This window comes from Colletotrichum scovillei (assembly GCF_011075155.1).
Source record: "Colletotrichum scovillei strain TJNH1 chromosome Unknown Contig00008, whole genome shotgun sequence".
Classification (NCBI taxonomy): Eukaryota; Fungi; Ascomycota; class Sordariomycetes; order Glomerellales; family Glomerellaceae; genus Colletotrichum; species Colletotrichum scovillei.
The window spans coordinates 2,815,654-2,837,343 of NW_023336266.1; the positions used below are offsets into that span (position 1 = coordinate 2,815,654).

The 21,690-nt window shown below is 51.2% G+C and overlaps 6 protein-coding genes across 6 annotated transcripts; 2 read left to right on the forward strand and 4 right to left on the reverse strand.

The window, feature by feature from the left end:
• Nucleotides 1–1,496: 1,496 nt before the first annotated feature.
• Nucleotides 1,497–3,816, reverse strand: HER10_EVM0005003 (PAP2 superfamily protein). Its single transcript, XM_035474629.1, has 2 exons — nucleotides 2,852–3,816; nucleotides 1,497–2,783 (listed from the first exon to the last, which is right to left on the reverse strand). The coding sequence occupies exons 1-2, from the start codon at nucleotides 3,091–3,093 to the stop codon at nucleotides 1,688–1,690; spliced, it is 1,338 nt and encodes a 445-aa protein (XP_035330635.1). The 5' UTR covers nucleotides 3,094–3,816; the 3' UTR covers nucleotides 1,497–1,687.
• Nucleotides 3,817–7,451: 3,635 nt separating this feature from the next.
• On the forward strand, nucleotides 7,452–10,222 carry HER10_EVM0008269 (chitin deacetylase). Its single transcript, XM_035477796.1, has 6 exons — nucleotides 7,452–9,020; nucleotides 9,080–9,099; nucleotides 9,154–9,469; nucleotides 9,534–9,591; nucleotides 9,654–9,745; nucleotides 9,819–10,222. The coding sequence occupies exons 1-6, from the start codon at nucleotides 8,389–8,391 to the stop codon at nucleotides 10,162–10,164; spliced, it is 1,464 nt and encodes a 487-aa protein (XP_035330832.1). The 5' UTR covers nucleotides 7,452–8,388; the 3' UTR covers nucleotides 10,165–10,222.
• A 424-nt stretch (nucleotides 10,223–10,646) lies between these two features.
• HER10_EVM0006993 (cyclin) lies at nucleotides 10,647–14,152 on the reverse strand. Its single transcript, XM_035483028.1, has 4 exons — nucleotides 12,903–14,152; nucleotides 11,622–12,818; nucleotides 11,431–11,569; nucleotides 10,647–11,379 (listed from the first exon to the last, which is right to left on the reverse strand). Exons 1-4 carry the CDS (start codon nucleotides 12,906–12,908, stop codon nucleotides 11,237–11,239), a joined length of 1,485 nt encoding a protein of 494 aa, XP_035330758.1. The 5' UTR covers nucleotides 12,909–14,152; the 3' UTR covers nucleotides 10,647–11,236.
• Nucleotides 14,153–14,514: 362 nt separating this feature from the next.
• HER10_EVM0003146 (50S ribosomal protein L2) lies at nucleotides 14,515–16,259 on the forward strand. Its single transcript, XM_035472831.1, has 3 exons — nucleotides 14,515–15,788; nucleotides 15,845–15,918; nucleotides 15,978–16,259. The coding sequence occupies exons 1-3, from the start codon at nucleotides 14,810–14,812 to the stop codon at nucleotides 16,077–16,079; spliced, it is 1,155 nt and encodes a 384-aa protein (XP_035330525.1). The 5' UTR covers nucleotides 14,515–14,809; the 3' UTR covers nucleotides 16,080–16,259.
• Nucleotides 16,260–16,379: 120 nt separating this feature from the next.
• On the reverse strand, nucleotides 16,380–16,757 carry HER10_EVM0013196 (uncharacterized protein; the record flags this gene model as incomplete). The annotated part of the gene is made up of 1 exon (XM_035482560.1): nucleotides 16,380–16,757. The coding sequence occupies one exon, from the start codon at nucleotides 16,755–16,757 to the stop codon at nucleotides 16,380–16,382; it is 378 nt and encodes a 125-aa protein (XP_035331100.1).
• Nucleotides 16,758–17,329: 572 nt separating this feature from the next.
• On the reverse strand, nucleotides 17,330–18,824 carry HER10_EVM0011016 (uncharacterized protein). The gene has a single exon (XM_035480458.1). It carries the CDS (start codon nucleotides 17,905–17,907, stop codon nucleotides 17,620–17,622), a length of 288 nt encoding a protein of 95 aa, XP_035330976.1. The 5' UTR covers nucleotides 17,908–18,824; the 3' UTR covers nucleotides 17,330–17,619.
• Nucleotides 18,825–21,690: the final 2,866 nt, after the last annotated feature.

Genomic DNA, 21,690 nt, shown 5'->3' on the forward strand with positions numbered 1-21,690 from the left:
CCGATTCATCGTTACGACAAGGGGCTTGGCTAAGATGGTAAGCTATGTCTTTTCTGGAATATTTCTCCAGCTCCTTTTTCTCCTGGCACCGATGGAGAATGAGAAGGAGGATCTTGGACATCTGCACCTTTACTACGATGGCAATACTAACGCTGCTCGCAGCTTGAAAAGTACAAGAAGGCCGACTTTGGAAAATGCCCCCGCGTGATGTGCCATTCGCACCCTCTCCTTCCCATGGGCCTCGCCGACATCCCCAACCTGAAGCCCGTCAAGCTCTACTGCGCACGCTGCGAGGATATTTATAACCCAAAGTCCTCACGCCACGCCGCTATTGATGGCGCCTACTTTGGCACCTCGTTCCACAACATCATCTTCCAGGCCTACCCGGCACTCATCCCTACCAAGAGCGCCGAGCGGTACATCCCGCGCGTCTATGGCTTCAAAGTTCACGCCCCCGCCGCCCTCATCCGGTGGCAGCACCAGAAGAAGGATGCCATGCGCCGTCGCCTGCGGAAGATGGAAGTGGACAGTGGGTTCCGAGACGAGGATCTCCTGGAGGACGACGACGATGATGTCGAGTTTGAGGGCACAGAAACCCGCGTACGGGCTGGGCATGACGAGGGCGTTGCCATGGCGTAAAGTAGAAGAAAGAAGACCAGGCGAAGACGGTCTTCGCTCATCTTTGGCTACTTCTCTAGCCAGGCAAAACATCGACATTGCACATGGGGGGCGACCTGATAAAAGGCTTTCTTCGGGCCAGGGCATGGCGTCCTCCCGCTCTGCTGTTACTTTTCTTTTCTAGTTTTCATCTCTCCTATTCGGTAGACTGGGGCCTCGGGAATAATGATATGATGGCTTTCATGATCAACCAGTTTACCCTTTCGTGCCGCGGCCGCTTGACGGTACACGTGAAAGCTTGCTGTGTCGTTCATCATTCCACAAACCATCGATTCGTCAGCAAATGTATCCAAACCTCGATGTCCAATGCATGAGCTTGCGGATTCTCTTGCGGTACAAAGTGGCTTGCTGATCAAGGTAGCTAGGGAGGGTATGGTAGTAGACCACGGCTCAGGTTGTCGACGCAGGCTCCAATTCCTTCCCGACATGACAGCACAGTCGAATAGCCATGTGCTGAGGTCGACCAGCTAGATATCTTCGTCTTGTACCGCGGTTCGTAGTCTACTCGGGAAAGCGCAAATACCCAGATTGTATGGGCAAAGCTAGTTTGGTCTTGTGGGCAGGGAGCCCGGTGACGTTGAGCATGCATGTATGCCTCCCCACGACTTTTATGAACTGTTCATAGCGCCGTGGTTCTGGCGTCGCCAATACAGATTGAAAGAGTGAGAATCAGGGTCAATTCAGAAATTCGAAGACAGCCTACTACAGCCAAGGCCCTGTAGATCTTAGAGGAGAAGGGCAGTAGCGGTAGGTAAGCTGTCGATGTTCTTTGTCAATGATCAACATCTTGCACAGGCAGAACGGGTCAACAGAGGTCATCAGTCACAAATCTATTCCGTAACGGTCATATCTGCATGCCATGCCTGGCCCCCTTAAGAAACAAATGCCCTAGGTCCCCGCCAGTTCCTTTTTCAGGCGGGTGGTATACCGTAAACTCCGTTCATGCCCCAATATGCCCAGTGTGGAAATGCGATGGATGCTATAGCATGCCGCACCCAATCTATCGTAATCAGAACCGATTTTCAGCCTCAGGCTCATCATGAGAGCTTTGCTTGCCCATGTACTGCGTTGATGTTGCTTGACCAATGACTGGTCTCGACACATATGCCTCTTCCTCATCGCCAGGCCGAATAAAGTCTCCTTTGTCAGTCGCGTAACTGTACGAGCCAACGCCAGACCACCAAGCTTTATCGTGGCTGCGAGGACCCCAGGCCCAGCCAGCACCCTGAGTGATCGGAAGGTGGTAGTAGCGGAAGGCGAAGATGGATGTAAAAATGCCAATCATGTAGCCGAAAAGAATGTCAAAACCGTGATGGCGGAAGTCAAACCAGCGGGAGCCAGCAATAAAGATGGAAGCGAACCAAGGTATGACGACGATGGTCAGGAGATAGATCGGAGGGGCGGCAGCTTGTCGACGGACAGCCGTGACGACCTTGTTATGCTCAGCCAAGTTCCTGGCTGCAGTGGCGGAATCGGGGTTGAGCGATCCGCTTTCGCCGAGTCCGACCTCCTCATAACCGGATCCAGCCTTCTTGATGCGAGATGGGAAAGCCGAGTGGGAATCGGCACCATTGTCTGAAGCCACGAACGGTAGGGTAACGGCGAACTTGCTGGCGAGGAACAGAGACAGGTAGATCAGACCGGCGGCGGCGGAGCTCGAGTGACCAGACGGGTAGCTGCGGAAGCCGTCGTTGAGCGTGTGCGAATCGGTATTTGTGCAAATGGCTGCAGACACAAGCTGGCCAAAGCCTGCCGCACCTGTTAAGCCGGTAATGTTGGCGGATGTGCCACCAACGATGTACTTCTGTATGTTGGCCAGGTCGGGCTGGCATCGAGAAAGAAGATCGGGTCGTGGTTTACCGAACATGTTCTTCATGCCGTTGGTGATGAAGAAGGCGCCAACATGAGCGAGAGCAAGACCGAGATATCCAACGTGTAATTCCCACAGCTTCCGTTTCCAGATGAGAGACTTGGGGGTTCCCTTAGGAACAGTATTTCCGGGGACGAGGATGAGGCACACGGCAGCGATGACGATGATGGGGCCAGCGACAGCAATGATGGCGGCTAGCCACATAGGCACGGTCTCGTGGTGGGTGAACGGGAAGCTGTTGGACTTTGGGTTAGCAAGATGCGGTAGAAGAAGGGGCGTTAAGCGGCGATTCTAGTGTCTTACGAGATATTGGGGTCGAGGACAGAAAAAGGACGCTTGTTCGGCTCGACGATGCCCAATACAGTGGCAATGCCGCCGACAACGGCGAGGACAAGCCAGTCGAAGACGTATGATCCAATTAGCGAGGGAGTCCAGTGGCCGCGATGCGGACGGCGCCTGGAGTAAGGCGCTGGTGATTCGGGCATCTTGTAGTACGAGGGCCTCGACGAGGGCGACAAGTTTGCGAGAGGAATGGACGAGGACATGAGGTGAAGGGTAAGGGGAGAGAAGAAAAAGGCAAGTAGTTGGGGGAGGAGAAGGAGGTCATCCGAATCCGAAGGGAGGTGGCTCCAAGCTACTTCAGGTGAATGAAAGGCAGCAGGCGTATCTGTATGGGCAGAGGGAAAGAGAGTTTTAGTGTTATGGGGTTAGGAATGGGGAAAGGATCCGCACGGCGACGATGATGGCGTAGTGAATAGTGCGCGCGGATACGGCACCTGGGTGGTGGCTGGCCGGGGGCTGCGGTACCTCGCGGAGAGGTATCTAGGGTGAGATGTGAGTGAGGAGGAGAGCGAAAGGCAGGGGCAAATATCGGGCTGATAAAATTATCAGGCCAAGGTGAAAGTGAGTCGGGTCTGAGTCGCGATGTGAGAGTGAAAAAGGTAAAGGTCGGCCGGCGCGAGTAAAGAGAGAAGTGCAGAAACGGCAACAAGACACGAGGGGCCGGCGACTTGTTTGATGTTTGAATAATGTGTAGTGTAAGGTACGTGTAAGGGACCTGAGAACGCGCCAAGCGTAGTGGCACAGTACATGTAGTGATGTATATTTGGTCTACTGGCTGATCTTGTCTCTGGCGAAGAAGGGCAGTGGATGTCAGGTTACGGATTGTAGAAACCCCGATGGCAATTGAATACGCGGAGACGTTTTGAGAAAATATGAAGCGAAGTCGAGCTGTCAGGTACTCGTACACTCAGGGCTCAGGACTAAGGAGACGTGGGAGCTGTCGAGAGATGAAGAAGGTGGAAGGGACGGAAGCACTTTGAAGTCGACGACAGGGTAGGAGGGTGCCGAAACAAACGGAGTAAGCAGTCGCGTGGCAGTGCTCGAGACGGCGGCGGCGGTAATAGTTTGGGGCGATTCAAGAGGAGCTGTTGGCTAACGTGATACGGAGTACATTGAGGTACATCTATCAGCGGCAACGCAACCTTAACATTGAGCAGCCAGCCAGTCTAGCCAAGGGCATCAATAATCGTGCAGCTCATGAGCCGTCAGAGAAATGAAGCATGGCGAAAAAGATAATTGGCAATATCGACTGCGTTAGGGGTCGTTCATCCGTACACGTCTAAACTTTGATGGGCATTATGGGGTCTGCAGATGGCTGACAGCGCAATGCATGAATGCTGAAGGTGAGCACGAGCTTGAGCTACGCCAACAGGCAACAGATGAAGGAAGTCCCCTGGTGCAGGCGCAGCCGATCATGGACCATCGCATCTAATGTATTTTTGGGCTTGGACGAAGCCAACAGAGACTACAGAGTACAGGCTAACACAGCATGGCCGAGCCATTTGACGTAGCTGTGCGGTTAGTATATGGCTCTTTTCCTCACTCGGCTAATCTGGCAGCTTAGGATCCCGCGGACTCGTTGCGACAACCCTGCCATTTCATCACCAACGTTAACCAGAACCCGAGGGGCGGTACACTTTAGTAGCACGTATGGTTACCATATGTTGCGCTTTACGCATTGCGTGAAGAGCCGAAAGAAGAACGAAGATGGGAAAGGGCAAAGAGGTCACGGCAGCCCCAGCCATTTTTGACTCGAATGACCAATCCCGAGTCTCTTAAGTGTTTGAGAAAGCGCCTGAGGGAGCCCATCTGGCCTGCCCTGTGTACTTGTGTCCTGTGCGACTTCTTTCACTAGGTAATAGAGGGAGGAAAAGGGAAGGGAAGGAAGCAACATACCTAAGGTAGGTACTTGGTAAGGCTGTGCCTGGCGGATACTTGCAAGGTACCTCTGGTTTCCATTCCCGTTGCGGAGGTGAGAATGGAAGCCCCATCTGAGACTTCACGCCAGACCCAGACCGACCTGTGCGCCTGCTTCCCGTGTTCCCGTTGCGAAGTAAGGAACTTAACGAGCCCCTTTCGCTTACCTTAGCTAAGGCAGTACGTACCACAAGATGCACGATGCACCGGCGAGGGTGGCTTGGGTCTCGGCACTGTGGATCACAAAAAGCAGTCAATCGACTGAATCCTGTCACTTCTGACTCTGCCAAGAGTCTCGTCAGCTTCACTTTCATCAACCTGCCACTTTAACCTGCCCGTCGCACTGCGTTCTTTTGCTCTGATCATTGACCATGTTAGGTCTAGGTTTCTATGAACCACTGTACACTACAGACCAAGGACAGAAGATTGTGCACCAATTCCTTGCTCTATGCCACAAATGTGCCAAGCATGCGCCGTCACTCCATCTTCAATTACCAACCACTGACCGGCCACTGGCACACACATCCATCTACACACGATCACAGCTGACACTTGTTTCCACAACGAGTCGTTAAGTCCCACTATTTAACTCGATCGTTTTGTATTATTAGAGAATTACCACAGTATATATAAACGCTACCCTGCTATTAAAATTCCGTATTATTTACCCTTAGCTTCTTTCTCTTTTTTCTTTTTTTTTAACTTTTTTTTTATTAAAAATTATTATAATTATTACTTTAATAATAATAAAATAATTTCATATTAAAAATATTAAAAATTAGTTAATTATTATGTTTATTTATTATTAAAAAGATAAAGTTTTAAAATAATAATAAATATAAATAAGATAATTATATATTTATTTTAATTATTTATATTAATTTAATAAATGTTATTTTTAATAAAATAGTTATACTAAAATAAGTTATAATAATTATTTTTAATAATATTAATAAATAAAAGCTCATTTTTTATTTAAATAATATTTTAATATGAAATAAGTAATGTTATTATTTAAAAAACTATAATTAAATTAAATAAAATTAATAAAAATAGTATTTAATTTATTATTTTTTATTTTAAATATAATAATAAATAATAATAAGTTTAATATTTTTTAAAAAAATACCTATAACTTAATTTAAAAGTTTTTATATTTTTTAAAAAAGTATTAAGGATTTATAATTAGATTTTATAATTATTATAGTAAAACTATTATAATTAAAATTATAATATTAATTATAAATTTTAATAAAAGTAATATAATTATTTTTTATTATAAGTTTAAAACAGTATTTTAATTTAAGTACTAAATAAGTATTATATTATTTTATTAAAATTATATTTTAGTATTTATAACTTATAAGAATTAAGTTTTTACGATAATAAGGTACTTAGAGTCGTTAAGTCTATTGACTGAGCGTTCAACTGACAGAGAAACACCTAGGTACGTCGCCTGCGACTACATAGGTATTCCTAAGAGATTCCAGGGTAGCATACCTACATTCCAACCTATTTCCTAACGTCGTCTTATCCAGCCAGCCAGCACGACTCACGACTCTCGTTTCTCGTCGCACAACGGCCTTGTCTGCTCGCCTGTTCCATCTTGGTCCCGACCATGGCCCGGGATCATCGGCAGACCGGCACGTCGACACCTTCGTCAATTTTCCAAACGCGTGGCCTCTACCCAATGCCACAGCTCAGCCCGCTTAAGCCGAAGGCACATTTCAGAAGACATTGCTAACAAAAATCGAAATACGGGTATGGTTTCTCCATATTTTACTGCTCACGGCCTCTATTTGGCCGCCATAAACTAGCCTGGCACCACAACATTGCTATCAAGTTTTTCCTCCACTGCGTTGTGGCAGCTAATAAATGCTCCGCGGGAGTCTCGGGCACCGATGCAAAGGATGGGAAAGGTGTTCAATCGCCACTAATCAGTTTCTTGCAGACGATCGCTACAGCAACCCAAAGTACATTGTCACGGCGGGCGAAAATATATACCCAAGTAAAATCTACTCTGTTCATTTGTTCAAATGAACTGAGAACTTGATCAGGACTTCAGGGTCAAAGAACGCGCTCTGTATGAAATACAACTCAAAATGTTTTCTGCTCCTGCGACGCAGCATACCTATCCCCATGACGCCTCCAGACTGGGAACGCCAAATTAATCCCTTGTCCCACACCGTTTAGGGTGCTTCATTGGCTCTGCAGATCCCGAACCATGCCTATCGACCTGGAGGCCCAATGACCCTCGCTCATGTTTCCAAATGGCTGCCACCCCTGAGATGGGAACGGATTCAGCCAACATCCCGTCGGAGACAGGGTCAAGCTGCGGCTGAGGGCAATTAATTCTCCGAGTTTTTGAGATGGCAGCGATGAGTCGTCATTCGCCAGCACTTGGCTACCCTAAGCAGGAGCAGCCTCACCATCACTGCATACATCCTATAAACACAGGTGCAACTGGAACAAGGTTCGCAGTCGGCCATGTTTATTCGTCAAGTCACAGCACCAAAAGATGTTTTCGGGGCAAAGTGTAATGCTTGCGGCCCCGCTTCTGCCGTAGCTCGGCCGGAACATTGCTTTGGGATATCGGTTTCCGGAGACCCTCGACCCGAATTCGCCACAATTGTCGGCTTTCAGCGTTGGAGATATCAAAACACCAAAACAAAATCAGCCCTCGTACACGGGCTCTATCATTCACCTGCCGCAATGCAATCTAGCTTCTGAACGGCCACCGCCACAAAGGTTCGGATCCAAGTGGTAATCCGCTCAGTTGGCTCGGATTTGTGATCAGCGATCAAGCACCAAATAGGGTCGATAATTTTGCGTCTTCAGATATCGTCAACAGCCCGTGGTGATGTTATTCAATTCTCATCGCCAAGTCTTCGGTCAGTGATATTGACGTTCAGCTAGCGCACAACATCTATCATGATGGTTCGCGATTTGTCTCAATGATGCCTCAGGGCTGTTTCTCAGCTCCAGTCTACCACACGCAGGCTAGGGTAGCATTAGGTTGTTTCCGAGCAACTCTGGCCTCGTCGACACACGGTCCTCGAGGGAGCATCCGCTAGCCGCATCCTACATCGTAAAAGCAGCCTGTTTCGGTCAAAGCCCCCTATTCTCGCCCGCACGTCGCTATGCCCATTTTGGTCTTCCATCTCTCTGCAACGGCACCAGGAGTCTCTGTGGAACTAGAGCCATCCACAACTCTGAAAACGCCACCATTTCATACGACGTAGCAACCGATGGTAGTTTGGCGACCCAAAAGTAGTCGACCCTGACATTGAACTGATTCTCAAACACAGCAGCGGGGCCCCTTTACTACCGCGCCATGACAAAGATAGTCCCATCTCGAGCCTCTAGAAGGATCTCACGGTTCACCGTTTTGGTGATTCGCGTTTTTCACAGCTTTCTTTTAGGGGCTTTTAGGGGCAATGGCTCGATGTTCTTAAATCGTCTCCCATCGCCGCATTTCTTGGCTTGATCTGGTTGACATTCACTCGCTCTTCTCCACACCACGCTCGTTCTTCTTGGCTCTTTGGGACTGTGCCCTGTTACTTGTCGACTAACAGCTCAACATGTCTATTCTCGAGCTCCTCGTGCTCGCCCTCGCCGGAACGGCTGTGGCCTCGCCTCCCCTCGGCATCCGGGCCGTCTCCCCAGATAACTCATGTGGAAAGACTGGAAACGGAGGTAGCTCCAAGGCGTACACCTGCCCTACGAAATTGCCATGCTGTTCGGTCAATGGCTGGTGCGGCTCTACTGACGCCTACTGCTTGCCCGCCAACGGTTGCCAGACCGGCTTTGGTACGTGTAAGGGAACGACGAGTAGCAGCAAGGCACCGGCGGTGGCAAGCAGCAGCAAAGCATCAGCGAGCGCTAGCAAGGCACCAGTCAGCAGTCCCAGCAGCACCGCAGTGGCAGTCAACGTCTCTCCCGATAACTCATGCGGAAAGACTGGTAACGGGGGTAGCGCGGCGGGTTACTCTTGCCCGACGGATCTACCCTGCTGCTCCGTCAACGGCTGGTGCGGTTCGACCAACGACTACTGTCTGGCAACCAATGGCTGCCAGACTGGGTTCGGGACTTGCACAAACGACGGCAGCCCGCCGGCAGGCGGTGGTGATGGCGGAGACTCCGGGTCAGGGGTCTGCGGCCCCGACAACGGGAACGCCAAGTGCGCCGCGAACGAGTGCTGCTCTGCTGCAGGGTTAGTGAACAAACAACCCAATCTTGAACTGTGTGCCTGTGTTGCTAACATCATACCAGATTCTGCGGAACAACTGCTGGTAATTGAATTTCGTGTCATGTCGGTTTGGATAAATACCCTAACATAAATGTAGAGCACTGCAAGGCTCCCGACTGCTTGTTCCAGTATGGCCCGGCATGCGATGCCAACAAGATTCCTCCTGGTCAGAACACCTCCAGCATTGCCCGTCCCAAGCTCGGCTCGGTCGAGTACGGCGGTCCTGGTGTATACAGCTGCGTTAAGCCCGGCGACGTTGCCCTGACTTACGACGATGGCCCGGCCGCGTACACAAACGACCTGTTGGATCTCTTGAAAAAGTACAATGCCTCGGCCACATTCATGATCACTGGCATCAACAACGCAAAGGGTGAAATCGACAATACCACTTTCCCCTGGGCCAATACCATCAAGTATGACGACTTTGCTGTCCAGCAAGGCTCTGGGAGCTTTTTTTTGGCTAACATCGAGCGACAGGCGCATGTACTCCGAAGGTCACCAAATTGCCAGCCACACTTGGTCCCATGCTGATCTGGTATGTATTCTTGCCAAGGGTCAGTCTTCTCGTCGATGGGTTTACTGACTTTGAGTCACCAGTGCAACATCACCTCGGCGCAGCGCAAGAATGAGATGTACAAGCTCGAGATGGCTGTCCGTAACATCATCGGCGTCTTCCCTACTTACATGAGGTATAAAAGCAACCCCATCGCCCAACCCTGCGAGAAAGCCCGACTGACACTCATCTTCTTCCCCCCCAAAAAGACCCCCTTACTCCTCCTGCACAGCCGCCTGCGGCTGCGAGGGCGATATGAAGGCACTCGGCTACTCCATCATCTACTTCGACCTCGACACCGCCGACTACCTCCACGATAGCGCCACGGAGATCCAGCAGTCCAAGGACATTGTCACCAAGGCCATCGCCGCCAAGCCTGCGGCCAGCGACAACTTCCTCGTCATCGGCCACGACATCCACTACCAGACCGTTTACAACCTCACAGAGTTCACGCTCCAAAAGTTCAAGGGCAAGAACATGGTCACCATTGGCGAGTGCCTCGGCGATCCCAAGGCCAACTGGTACCGAACGGATGCGCGCACCACCCTTGGTTAAGCTCTCCAGGCGTGTCGACAGATTTTGAAGAGTGTAAGATTCGTGCCCTCCTCAGGATAGCTGCTCGATGATGTTCGTGTCTACCGAACAATCGCCTCGTTTGGGAGTCTATATCAAATCGTAATATAGTGTATATTATCTAGTGTTACATAGTTCTTGTTGAATAATACTTTTCTCTTTGCAAAATAACTTGTGGCTTTGACACTGAGTAAAATTGAAGACCATGGCCCTCCTTCCCCCTTCAGAGACGTCGAATATGAATGAACGCCAATCAGTTTACTTGAACAGGCTCGACTAAGTCATCTCACGGGTGTGGCACTGTGGTAGTATGAGTGTGTTTGACCCTCCGCCGTGGATGCATACCGTATCCAAGAGCTCACTGGCGACATAGCAAATAGATAGACACGTGAGCTCATGATGACTCCTATGATGTCGAACAGAAAAAAGCAATGCAATGTATTCAGCCCTCCCTGAACCCGATTGTCCGAACAGATGTATGTACAGGTTTTTTTCACGATGCCGTTGGCGATAAGCCAGCCCCCACTCCCGCCCCTGATGTATGGTATGTTTGCCTTCCCTCATTGCGCATCATCAAAACACTCCAAACGGGAGCAATGATTAGACGACGACAAGATACCCTCACTTGTAGGCCAGCCATGCCTTAACACACAAAAATAGTGAATTCCATGTCTTGCCAGCCCAGTGGAAGACAGAGTCAACGAACTCCAGCCAAACCGTCCGCTTTCGTGATATCCTTGTCCTGACTCCATGCGCCGTTCATGAGACAAGAGCAACGAAGTCCCAATGCGATGGAAAATATAAACCCACAAAAACAAAGCAACACAAAACAGCTGCCCATATCTGACAGATGAGTCTGGACACAATCTAACCCAGAGAAAAAGAATAAGCCCAATCGCCTTCCCCCCGCGAGCCCGTGAGGGCTAATATCAAGAACCTGGGGTAGCGCGACAAGGATGACTGCTGCACCTATAGAGGTGCGTGTCGCCGATGTATGCATTCGTAAAAGTGGCCGTAAACGCAGAAGATGATCCAATTATTCGGCACAGGATGGCTAATAATTGGCTTCCTCTTCCTCTTCTTCCTCAGGATAGTGCTCGTCTTCCTTGTTTGAGATCTGGTCCAGGGAGAGATGAACATCGACAATGCCGAAGTGAGGAGCACTCTTCTTCGCCCATTGGCGGGTAAGGATGGAGGCTACACAAATGTCAGCAACGAAATGAGGCACGAGGCCAAGGAGGTGCTCACCCTTGAGGAACTTCTTGCTCGCATACTTCTTGAAGAAGGCCTCATGGACGACCGGGCGGGCAAGATAGTCCACCATGAGGCGAACAACGGGCTCAATCTCCTCTTCGTTGTAGCCAGCATAGAATGCGATGGTGTCATCCTGTCAGATTGTCAGTCAACTAGCCCACTTTGCTACGATCCATGTTACATACCCAGTCACCACGGTCCAGGATGAGGCGGGCCAGGTACATAGCGCCGGCGGCGACATGGCTGGGACGGTAGGCCATGAAACGGTGATCCAGGAGGCTGATCTCCATCAGGTACTTGCCGATAGTACGGCACTGAATGTCGTAGTTGTCGGCCTTGCTGATGCGACGCAGGAAGTTCATAGGGTTGGGGTAGCTCAGATCATAGTTCAGGGTTCCGAGAACGAATCGCTCGGCGCTAAGGATCTCAGCCTCGCTAAATCCATCATCGGCAACATGACGAAAGTTGGCGACGTGAGGCGACAAAACTTCCTCGTACTTGGAGGCGATGAACATAGCGGTAATGCCAACAAGCTGCAGGCGGTCGAGCTGCACGACCTTTTCCGAGAGGAAGCGGTCAATGATGTTGATGGCCAGGAAGAGAGTCTCAGGGAGGAGGTGGAAGCGCGTGTGCACCTCAATCAACCAATCGACTAGAATTCCGCGCGTCTTCCACTCCAAGTCGTCTTGGTGCTCCATGTAGTTGGGGTTGGGAATGGAGTTGCACTCCAAATCCTTGAGATACTCAAATATCTCATTGGCATACTCGGCCACCATCAACGGGTCGTCCAGATCCTCCTCGTCCAGGTTGGTGACATTCTTGGGGTAGACGAAGGGCTTGTTGGCATTAACGGGCTCAGACTCGACTGGAGTCTGGCTCTTGACGTTCTCCTGGTCGGGCTTGGTTCGGCTCTCGGTAGCTGGCTTCTTGCGCATAGGTTCGCTGTCGTCCAGAGAGATCTCCTTCTCCTCCTTGATGACCTTGGTCGTGACCTTTCTCTTTGAGATTGCGCCCGATCCTGAGCCGGGTGCCTTGTCCTTCTTCTCTCTGGGTGCCACAGATCTGGTGGTGCTGGTAGACTTCTTGGTGATTCCGGTAGGCTTCTCAGCCTTGGAGACGAGGCCGACCTTGCCGGTAGGCTTCTTGCCTGCGCCAGCATCTGGCTTGTTGACGTTGCTGACGTCGCCGAGGGCGGCGCGTTTGGTTCGTTGAGCTGCCGGGATCGCGTTGGTTGCAGACTTCTTAGTGGCGAGAGCCTTTCCTGGGACAGCGAGCTCGTCAACGCTTAGTGCAGCTGCTTTGGCACGCGTCATGCGCGTGGTTCCGCTGTTCTCATCGTTCTCGTTCGAAACGAGGCGTGTTGCACGCGCCGGACGGGTAACCTGAAGGAAAGGGTGAGCACGATATCGACGCGACGAGAGCTTACTAAACGTGTTGCAAGAACAAGCATTGACGAGTAGACTTACGGGCATCTTGTCAACTGATTATGTCAAGTTGAGTATCTGAGGTATAGGATTCTTTGAGGTCAAGGTTAGCATTGGGACGCGTCGAGATGCCGGTGCCACCTCAAAGGTTAGGTTACAAGCAGAGACAGCATAGGATAAAGCAACTCGAGTGCTTGGAGGGAGAGGAAGAGGAAGAGCGCGGCAATGGAAAGAGGCGAGCAAGGTCGAGACATGCATACCTTGGGGAATGATGATGACGGGCGACTCGAACGCGGGCAAAACGCTTGCTCAAGCTCGACGCCAAACACTTGATGGGCGAGATCAGTCGCGTCCCGGAAGCCAATTGACAAAGATGCAAAGATGCTGAGGCCAAGGAGGGGGTTGCAATACAGAGGTAGAGGTAGAGGTATTAGGAGATTGGGCTTTGGGCAAAACTGAGGTTGTTTATGTGGGAGGAGGTGAAAGGACAATCAATGTGTGATGTGTTTTGCTGAGGTAGTGGGAACGAATGGACGTGATGTGGTATGCAGTGGGTACCGTATTGTGAATGGGACCAGAGCCGCCAGCTTTGGGAGGTACGTACCGATTTTTCAAGTCGCGGCTCGCGGTGGCCCTGGTTTGGTCACCACAGTAGCGTATCTGAAGCAGACAGGCGTGCAGTTGGTGCACACGCGAACGGCAGACAGGGAGTGGCTTCTTGACTCTCGCTAAAGGAAAAGTCGCGTCGGGGGTGTCTTTGTCGTGAACGATGGCTGAGGATGTAGTCGCGACTCAGTGAAATCTCATAAGAGAATTCGGTTTCTTTGTGTGCAACAGGTGAGGAATATGAGGGCCGGACAGCTGGGCTAGACAGATATATCTAGCTCTGGGCGTGTGTGGCGGTTGAAGGTAGTGAATCGAAGAGATTCACTGGCGTGAGTGATTCAAATAGAGGAGGGCCTGGCAGTGCTGGCTATGACGAGCAGGTCGGATGGAATGCAGGTGAAAAGGTGGATGTGTGCGGTATACGACAAGAAGGATGATTCCGTGGTGATAGTTTCGATTGTGGTAAAGTGAATAAGAAGCTGTCTTGGGGATGGAGCAGCAGCTTGAGCGGTGACGGGAGTGAGAATGTGTATCTGTTGTCGGCTGCCTGGGGCGAGATTGAAGATACCTCGAAAAGAGCAGCAGGAATATCAAAGTGCCTGAACCCGGAGATAATCGTAGGCTTATGAGGAAGTTCGAGAATCGTGGTGGTAGCCAAGCGAGAGTGGAAGCAGTGTAAGGGTGGATACGCGATTGCCCCGGCTGCACGCGAAAGAAGGTCTGCTGGCTGATGGAGAAGACTGCAAAAAAAGACGTGGAAAATGGAGAGTTACCCCGGTCACAATAGCAATCAACAGCAGCAACCGCGGGGCAACCAGAGCACCATTGGCTGCCTTCCCGACCACGTCCCGTCACGCTTCCAGAGGCGGCCTGCCTGGTCGTGTCGAGGCGTCTGAGGCTTGACCCGAGGGTTCAGCCACTCATGTCCACTAAATGTGGCTGAAGCTTTTGTCCCTGCAGTACGTACCGCCAATGGCTGGGCTTCCATTCCTGGCCGTCAGTTCATCGGCGCCGGCAGAATAATTATTTCCTCAAGCTCGAAATCTGCACTGGCCTCAAGCGTACCTAAGAGAGCCGCTTCAGCCATCACGACAACAGGGACTGTATTCCCACCCAACGAGTATCCCGACAGCAATTAGGGTCGGATTTGGATAGTTCTGGGCTCAATTGAGCAATTGAGACCTATCTCAGGGTTGTCTTCGCTATCCTGCAGCCGCTACACCCCGACCGAACCCGTCCCTTTACGCGATATGCTGCGCCTGTCCAGCTTCTCCTGAACGTAACCAACCGACCCGAGAAAAGGGAGCCTTCACTTGGACTCATAACCGCATATCGATGCCAATATGTCGCGCTCTATGATGCTCTTGTCGGCTCAGAGGAGCTGCGCAAGTCTCCTCGGTTCGACCGCCTTTCGTGGGCTTGCGATTCGACAATATGCCACTGCCACGAGGAAGAAGTCCGTCGAGAAGCCCGCCACGAAATCCAGCGAGCCTGCCGCAACTGCCCCCACCATCGAGAAAGCAAACAATGACTCCGTCATTATGCGCACCTACAAGCCGCGAACACCCGGTGTCCGTCATCTGAAGCGTCCGATCAACGATCACCTGTGGAAGGGCCGACCCTTCCTGCCACTGACCTACCCCAAGAAGGGCCACGGCAAGGGAGGTCGTAACAACTCTGGAAGGATCACCGTCAGACATCACGGAGGTGGCGCGAAGAGGAGGATACGAACCGTTGATTTTGAGCGCTGGCAGGCTGGTCCGCATCTGGTCGATCGCATCGAGTACGACCCAGGTCGAAGTGCTCACATTGCGCTGCTCTCGAACAAGTCTACCGGGCGCAAGAGCTACATCGTTGCTGCCGAGGGTATGCGTGCCGGCGACGTCGTCCACAGCTACCGTTCCGGTATTCCCAAGGACCTTCTTGACAGCATGGGAGGCGTCGTCGATCCCGGTATTTTGGCAGCCAAAACGGCCTGGAGAGGCAACTGCTTGCCCATGCACATGATTCCTGTCGGTACTGTTATCTTCAACGTCGGCTCGAGAGCCAAGGGCGGTGCTGTATTCTGTCGCAGTGCTGGTACCTACGCAATCTTGGTTTCCAAGGAGGAAGAGACCAGGGACGACGGTACCAAGGTTGTTACGGGCAAGTACATCAACGTTCGTCTTCAGAGCGGCGAGATTCGCAGAGTCAGTAAAGACGCCTGCGCAACGATTGGAGTCGCTAGCAACCCCCACCACCAGTACAGACAATTGGGCAAAGCCGGACGAAGCAGATGGCTCAACATTCGCCCCACGGTTCGTGGTCTTGCCATGAACTCCGGTACGTGTATCCAACCTTGACTCTACGTATTGGAAACGCTAACAATCGTGTGACAGTCGATCACCCTCACGGTGGTGGTCGTGGTAAGTCCAAGGGTAACCGCCACCCTACCAGTCCATGGGGCACTCCCGTACGTTTCTCCCTACTGCCCTTCATACTCTCGCAGCTACTAATACACACATCCTACAGGCCAAGGGCGGCTTCAAGACCCGTCGCAAGCACAACTTCAACAAGTGGGTTGTCGAGCCCAGAGTACGCAACATGGGCAAGAGAAGAAGCAAGGCCTCATAAGTCATGCTAGTCCATCGACGAGATCCGACTGTAGACGGACGCGACGGACGCGAACAGACATTTACCGAGCCTGAAACGAAACTCGATGCCCCTGCTGTAAATGTATGTCATAGTATTTGTATCATAGAGCTATTCATGTTGAGTTGCCGACCTCCGGCACATTCTCCCAAGATACCGCAGCTTCATTTCTGATCATGTCCCCTGTCCAAGTCTTTCGATCACAACTATATACCATCCCGTGTAGCAACAGCGGCGCCCTGTGTTGACCCGGTCATGCTATCAAGCCAAGCTCATAGAAGCTCAGCCATCTCCGTCAGGCCTGTTTTGTCCAGTAGTCATCGTCTCCTCGGTGCGCTGCTCGGGATCTGGACCGGTCCCAGTTCCGGTTCCGTTAGCAGTGGTTTCCGCTCCACGGCCTCGCTCCCTCCAGGCCGTCACTCCGCCGGCGAATGTCTCCTTATACGTCTTCTTGGCTCTTTCAAGCTCTTCTTTCGCAACTTTCTGGGCCTCCTTGAATTCCTTCTTCTCTTTCTTTGCATCCCGACCTACCTTGTTACGTTCGGCTGCCATGGAGAGAAATCGGTTCCAAGATGGGGATGATGCGAGGCTGTTGCCACCCACCATGATCCACCACACCTTTGGAACGGGGTCATCGCCCGAGAGTGTATTTTGGGACATTTGTTCTTCTTTCCGAGCAAAGACTTTTTGTGTGTTCCAACTTGCTTGTCTAGGTGTCTTTTGCTTTGAATACCTTAGCTCAACAGCTCACGACTTTTGGGCAAGCGTGAAAGCGTATCGAAATAGCCTGTTTCGCATTGATGTTAGGACGGGCGGCCCGTTTTGATTGAGGGTTCCCGCAGGTGTTGCCGACTTGCGCTAGTCGCTGACGTTGAGGCGATGGAACTGTCGCCTTGGCTTTTCTTTGTTTGATCAAGTAAATGTACCAGTCGCTCCTCTGCCCTGGAACAATGCTGGCACTGCTAGTAAGTAACATGCTAGGTTGGTGGGCTGCTAAAGGAGCGCCATGAAGATCTCTTTATGGTAACGGTATTATCTCGCTGCAGGTTGTCCCCAATGGTGAATCAGACGGTGCCACTAACATTGGGCGTAACGTACCAAGCGTCAAATCGAACGCTGTCGGCTTCATTCACATATTCACTGAGGGTTTTGCCAGACCACTGTGCTTGCTTGTCATTTGTCTCGATTTGAAGAAATGAAAAATGACGGTAAATATGTTGCGTCGCTTTTAAAGCTGCTTCTCTCTATCATAATCGCATCATGGCGATATCTTGACAGTGGTAATCTGGCCTCCAGCCAGTAAAAGAAATCAGTGGCTCCCAGGACGCCTGTTCTAGGCTTGTCCATCAGGAGCCAAACTCCTAAACGCCGCCTGTGTTTCCAAGCTTTCCCATTGAAAACAAATCCCCGTCTAATCTGATTCAGACCCAAGAGCTCCGGGGCTCATAAACATAATGGCGTGTCGAAAGTCCATCGTCTTCGCCGTTCGTAAAAACATGTGACCAAAGTGTGATATTGGCGCTTATAGTGATCCAATACGTTCCTCGACGCTGCCAAAGTAGAGAACAGGGCGTGGCTCAAGGATGCTGAGCTCGCTTCCAAAGCTCTTGCGCTCTTCCTCGAGGTCAAGCATCGAGGGCTGACGGAAGACAATGCTGTTGATTGTGCTGACGGGAGACGATGCCGTGGTAGCAAAGGAGCCTCGGTCGCTGCTGGCACGGGATGATGCTGATGACGAGCGGCGGAAGGTGGTTCTGAGTGTGCTCGGAGAGAAGCGGGAGGTGATGGACTGGAAGCGGGAGGACTGCATTTTGAACGAGAAGGAGACGTTTCCGACACCTTGGTACGTCTAAAGCTTGGTGGATGTGGGTGGTACCGAGAGAGTGGGAGGTGACAGTGTGCAAGTTCGATGACAACACTGAGGAATGTGGGTGTAGATATCGGATATTGGAGGCTCAGCCTGGAGTGTATATGAACGAGTGAACGGCGAGAATTGAAAATGTCGGTTGGTCGAGTAGACTGAGGTCAAGAGGGTTTGTGAACAGCGGGAACAGGACGAATTATATCAAGTGTCGGAAGACATGGACACTCGGGAGGGAGAATAACGTGAGGCTAATAGTAGGCTAGTGGCAGAGTAGGTATGCTAGGTTCAGCAGCAGCAGTAGTCTGGCTGAGACGAGCGAATTGCCCCTGGCAGGAAATCAATCGCAGACGAAGCGAAGTGGCAGAGAGGGAACAAGGGGCCGCGGGAGGTGGAAAGGATGGGCAGGGAAGGCAACTGGGAGGTGGACAGGGGAGCGAGGATATGCGGAGGATTAAGAAGTGTGAGAAGGGTTCAAATACCAAGGATGCATACATAGTATGGAGAAACGGGCTTGAGGTTCAGGGGTGTGACGCAGACGGCATCAATGCGAGGTGTGGCATCAGGACGCTGCCTCTTTTGGTAACGAGCAATGCGGTGGGAACTTGGGAAGAAGAGATGCATGGATGCCACCGGTGTTGGGTGCTCGAAGACAAGTTGTTCAGACGACGGGCGCAGATATGCCTCTTCTGTCTGCACGGCAGCATGTGAGTACGTAGGCAACGGCATGCTTTGGGAGTAGTCTTGGGTAAGTTGACGAGCTCTGAGACTCAGCCTATGAGACGGGAGCGATGGACCGGTCCAAGTTGGACGAGGATGTCGAACCTGGCGTTGAGCTCGTCCATTCCTTGGCGGATGAACTTTGAATGAAGAATTCGGTAATTGAGTGTCTACCCATTACATCCTATCCGTACTGCTACTACGATGGACACTGAGGCGGCGTCTTTCTCTGACATGATAGACTTGTTTTACGGATTTCTATCGATAGAAGACTGAGGGGCCGGTGGGAGACCGAGAGACCACATGAGATATGAGATGGCGTGCCGCATATACCATACCTGCGCACCACCTTCTCAACGAGAGATGGGTTCAGTATCTGTCGATTCTGGCTTACATACTCAGCAAAAAGAGACAGTCACGGATCCAGAGCAAGAACCAGCGGTTTATGGAAGCAGCACGCGAGGGCAAGAGGCAACGAGTGCTCTGTAACGTGCAAGAGATGCCCCAGGAGCCGGTGCAAGGCAGTCTGAGGTATGTAGCAGCCTCCTGCTCCGTTAGTCCCAACTGGCTGCATTGTGTGATCGTCGTCAGGGGGGCCAGGAGCAAGGGATGGGTTTCCCCTGGGGTACCTTGACTTCCTCGTACCTCTTCAGGTACCGTTCCTGCAGTAAAAGTATGGGAAGGATACGGGCGGGTACGGAACGGCCTTCTCGGCTTGGCTTGTCTTGGCTTTCCACCGACTACCTACCTTACAGAGCTACCCATACTGCCAAAAAAGTCTGTTAACGCACAGGCGGTGAGCGTCCATCCCTCGATGTACCTCCCCGCGCATCATCGCTACGATTCTACTGACACGGGGGCCAAGATGATACATCGGATCAATGACTTTGGAGAGCAGAGTCTGATAAGATATGAAGACTGGAAGGGTAGTACACTAGTGCTGCTGGATAAGGCGTCAGGGGGGGCACAGAGTGACAGCCAGACAGCCTAGCGGTGCAGACAAAGAACGCACGGCTGTTTCAAGGGCGCCCGCCAACGAAATTGCCGATGTCATGCGTGCTTCATGGCTGACGCTGATGCTGACGCTGACCCTGACGACAGTTCTGGGACTTGCAAGTTGGTGAGTGGCCACGATTACGTACAAACACCTCACCCTCCTCAGCCTCAGCGTCGTGCGTGTGTCTCCATCCGGATAATCCGCTGCTACTTATGTGCAAGGCTTCAATAATGCCATCTTTTCCAAAATAAGAACCGAGCATTACCCAAAGTCTCAGCCTCAAGGCTGGGAGGGTTGAAGGGCAAGCTATGGACAGGCATGTGCGTTATGTGGTGGATGGCTACCGCTAGACGGTTGACCGCAACCGCATAACGTGCTCATCGCCATAGCGCGGCGTTCGTGCCACTCGTTCGCACCAGCGTTTTCCCTTGACGAGGATGGCCATTGCCAACGCGGCGGAAAGTCCGTGATGTGGGTGTCGAAGCCTTCTGGAAGAACTCTCTGAGCCACTGGGGCGATGCTCTGCCAGGAATATTCTTGGGCCTGCCCGGAGACTTACTCATATAAGCCCACGATATTATATGCTAAAAAGGGCATATCAATCTAAGAGAGACTGAGGCAGTCTATCTATATGATCTTCCATTGCGCTGTAAATGACACAGGTGAAGTGAAAAAAAAAAAAAATGGGAAAAAAGGGATTGCCGATACCCGTGGGTGTCGAGTTGAAGCTGGTTACAGAGAACATGTTCCATCATGGCACTGTACGGCGGACACGTAACATCAAAGAGGTCATATTACTGTCAGTTCTTCATCTCAAACCTCGTGTTGTTGTTCTGAATACTAAACAGGAAGCTCGTCCGTTCCTTTGAAGTTATACCCGAATCACAAACGCCATCACCCGCATCAAACTCTCCAAATCCAGGGTCTTCACTCTCCTAGTCGCTTTGCTGTCGCATCCCCCAACTGATCCTCCGGCAAAACAGAGGTCCAAGTGTCCTCTCTTTCGGGGGCCATCCGTCGATCTCGTGGTTAAAGGCTAGGAAAGGGGAGGAATAACGTGATGGGACATGGGCTCACTAACACTGGAAACAAGGCCACCCCTGGGTATCCCCTCACCATACCCCTGTCCTGACCATTGCCTATCGTTGCAAATCGTGCCCAGGTCTGTGTAGACGAGTGTCGAGTGAGAGTCTGGGTAAGACTACAAGCAGTGAAATTGTGCAACAAGAGGAAAATCTCTCTCAATCTTGTCAATGGCCCCCGATCTCCCCGTCAGAAAGTAGACCGCCAGTTGTGCGCCCAGGACGGACAAAGTAGGAGAGGAGGGGCATATTGAAACATTCGCGAAAATGAAACGAGGAAGTGCCAAGCGACGACGAGACACGGACAAGACGAGACCAGACCAGACCAGACCAGACCAGGGCCTACATCGGACGAGACGAGACATGAAAGTCACGAAATACGAGACTCAGACCCGTCTTTACACTAGGACTTTATCAATTCCCCGAGGCCTACCCCCGGAACCATGTTCGACCCCGATGAGTGACGGTTGGTGAAGCTTCTTTTCTATGTCGTCCCGTCTGATCTTTCTACTGCCGGCTTCAAGGCAAGGTCCAAGACACAAGATTACTGAATTTAGGGCCAGGTATCGAAGCCAAGAGGCATCCCCCAATGTCAAAAGCGGGTTCTTGGCACCGTTGCAGCTTGATCTATCCGTCATTCCGCCATGGGCCAAATTCAATCACTGTCGACGGTTCGTGATCCAGTATTACATATGCTGAAAGTGATGGCTTAATACTGGCCAGCTTCTTGTATTCAATCTTTGTCACTAGAGAGCGCACTCGATTATCCAGGGATTTTTTTGGGAGCAGGGTGCAAAGGCATCGAGTATGGAAACTTTCTAGAATCCTTCCATAAGATGCTCTAGGAAACATGTAGCTTCCGCCCTCGGATTCTTCGTCCTTGAGAGAAGAAATGGGCAAGGTTTAATAATTCCAGAGAAGGAAATCCATATT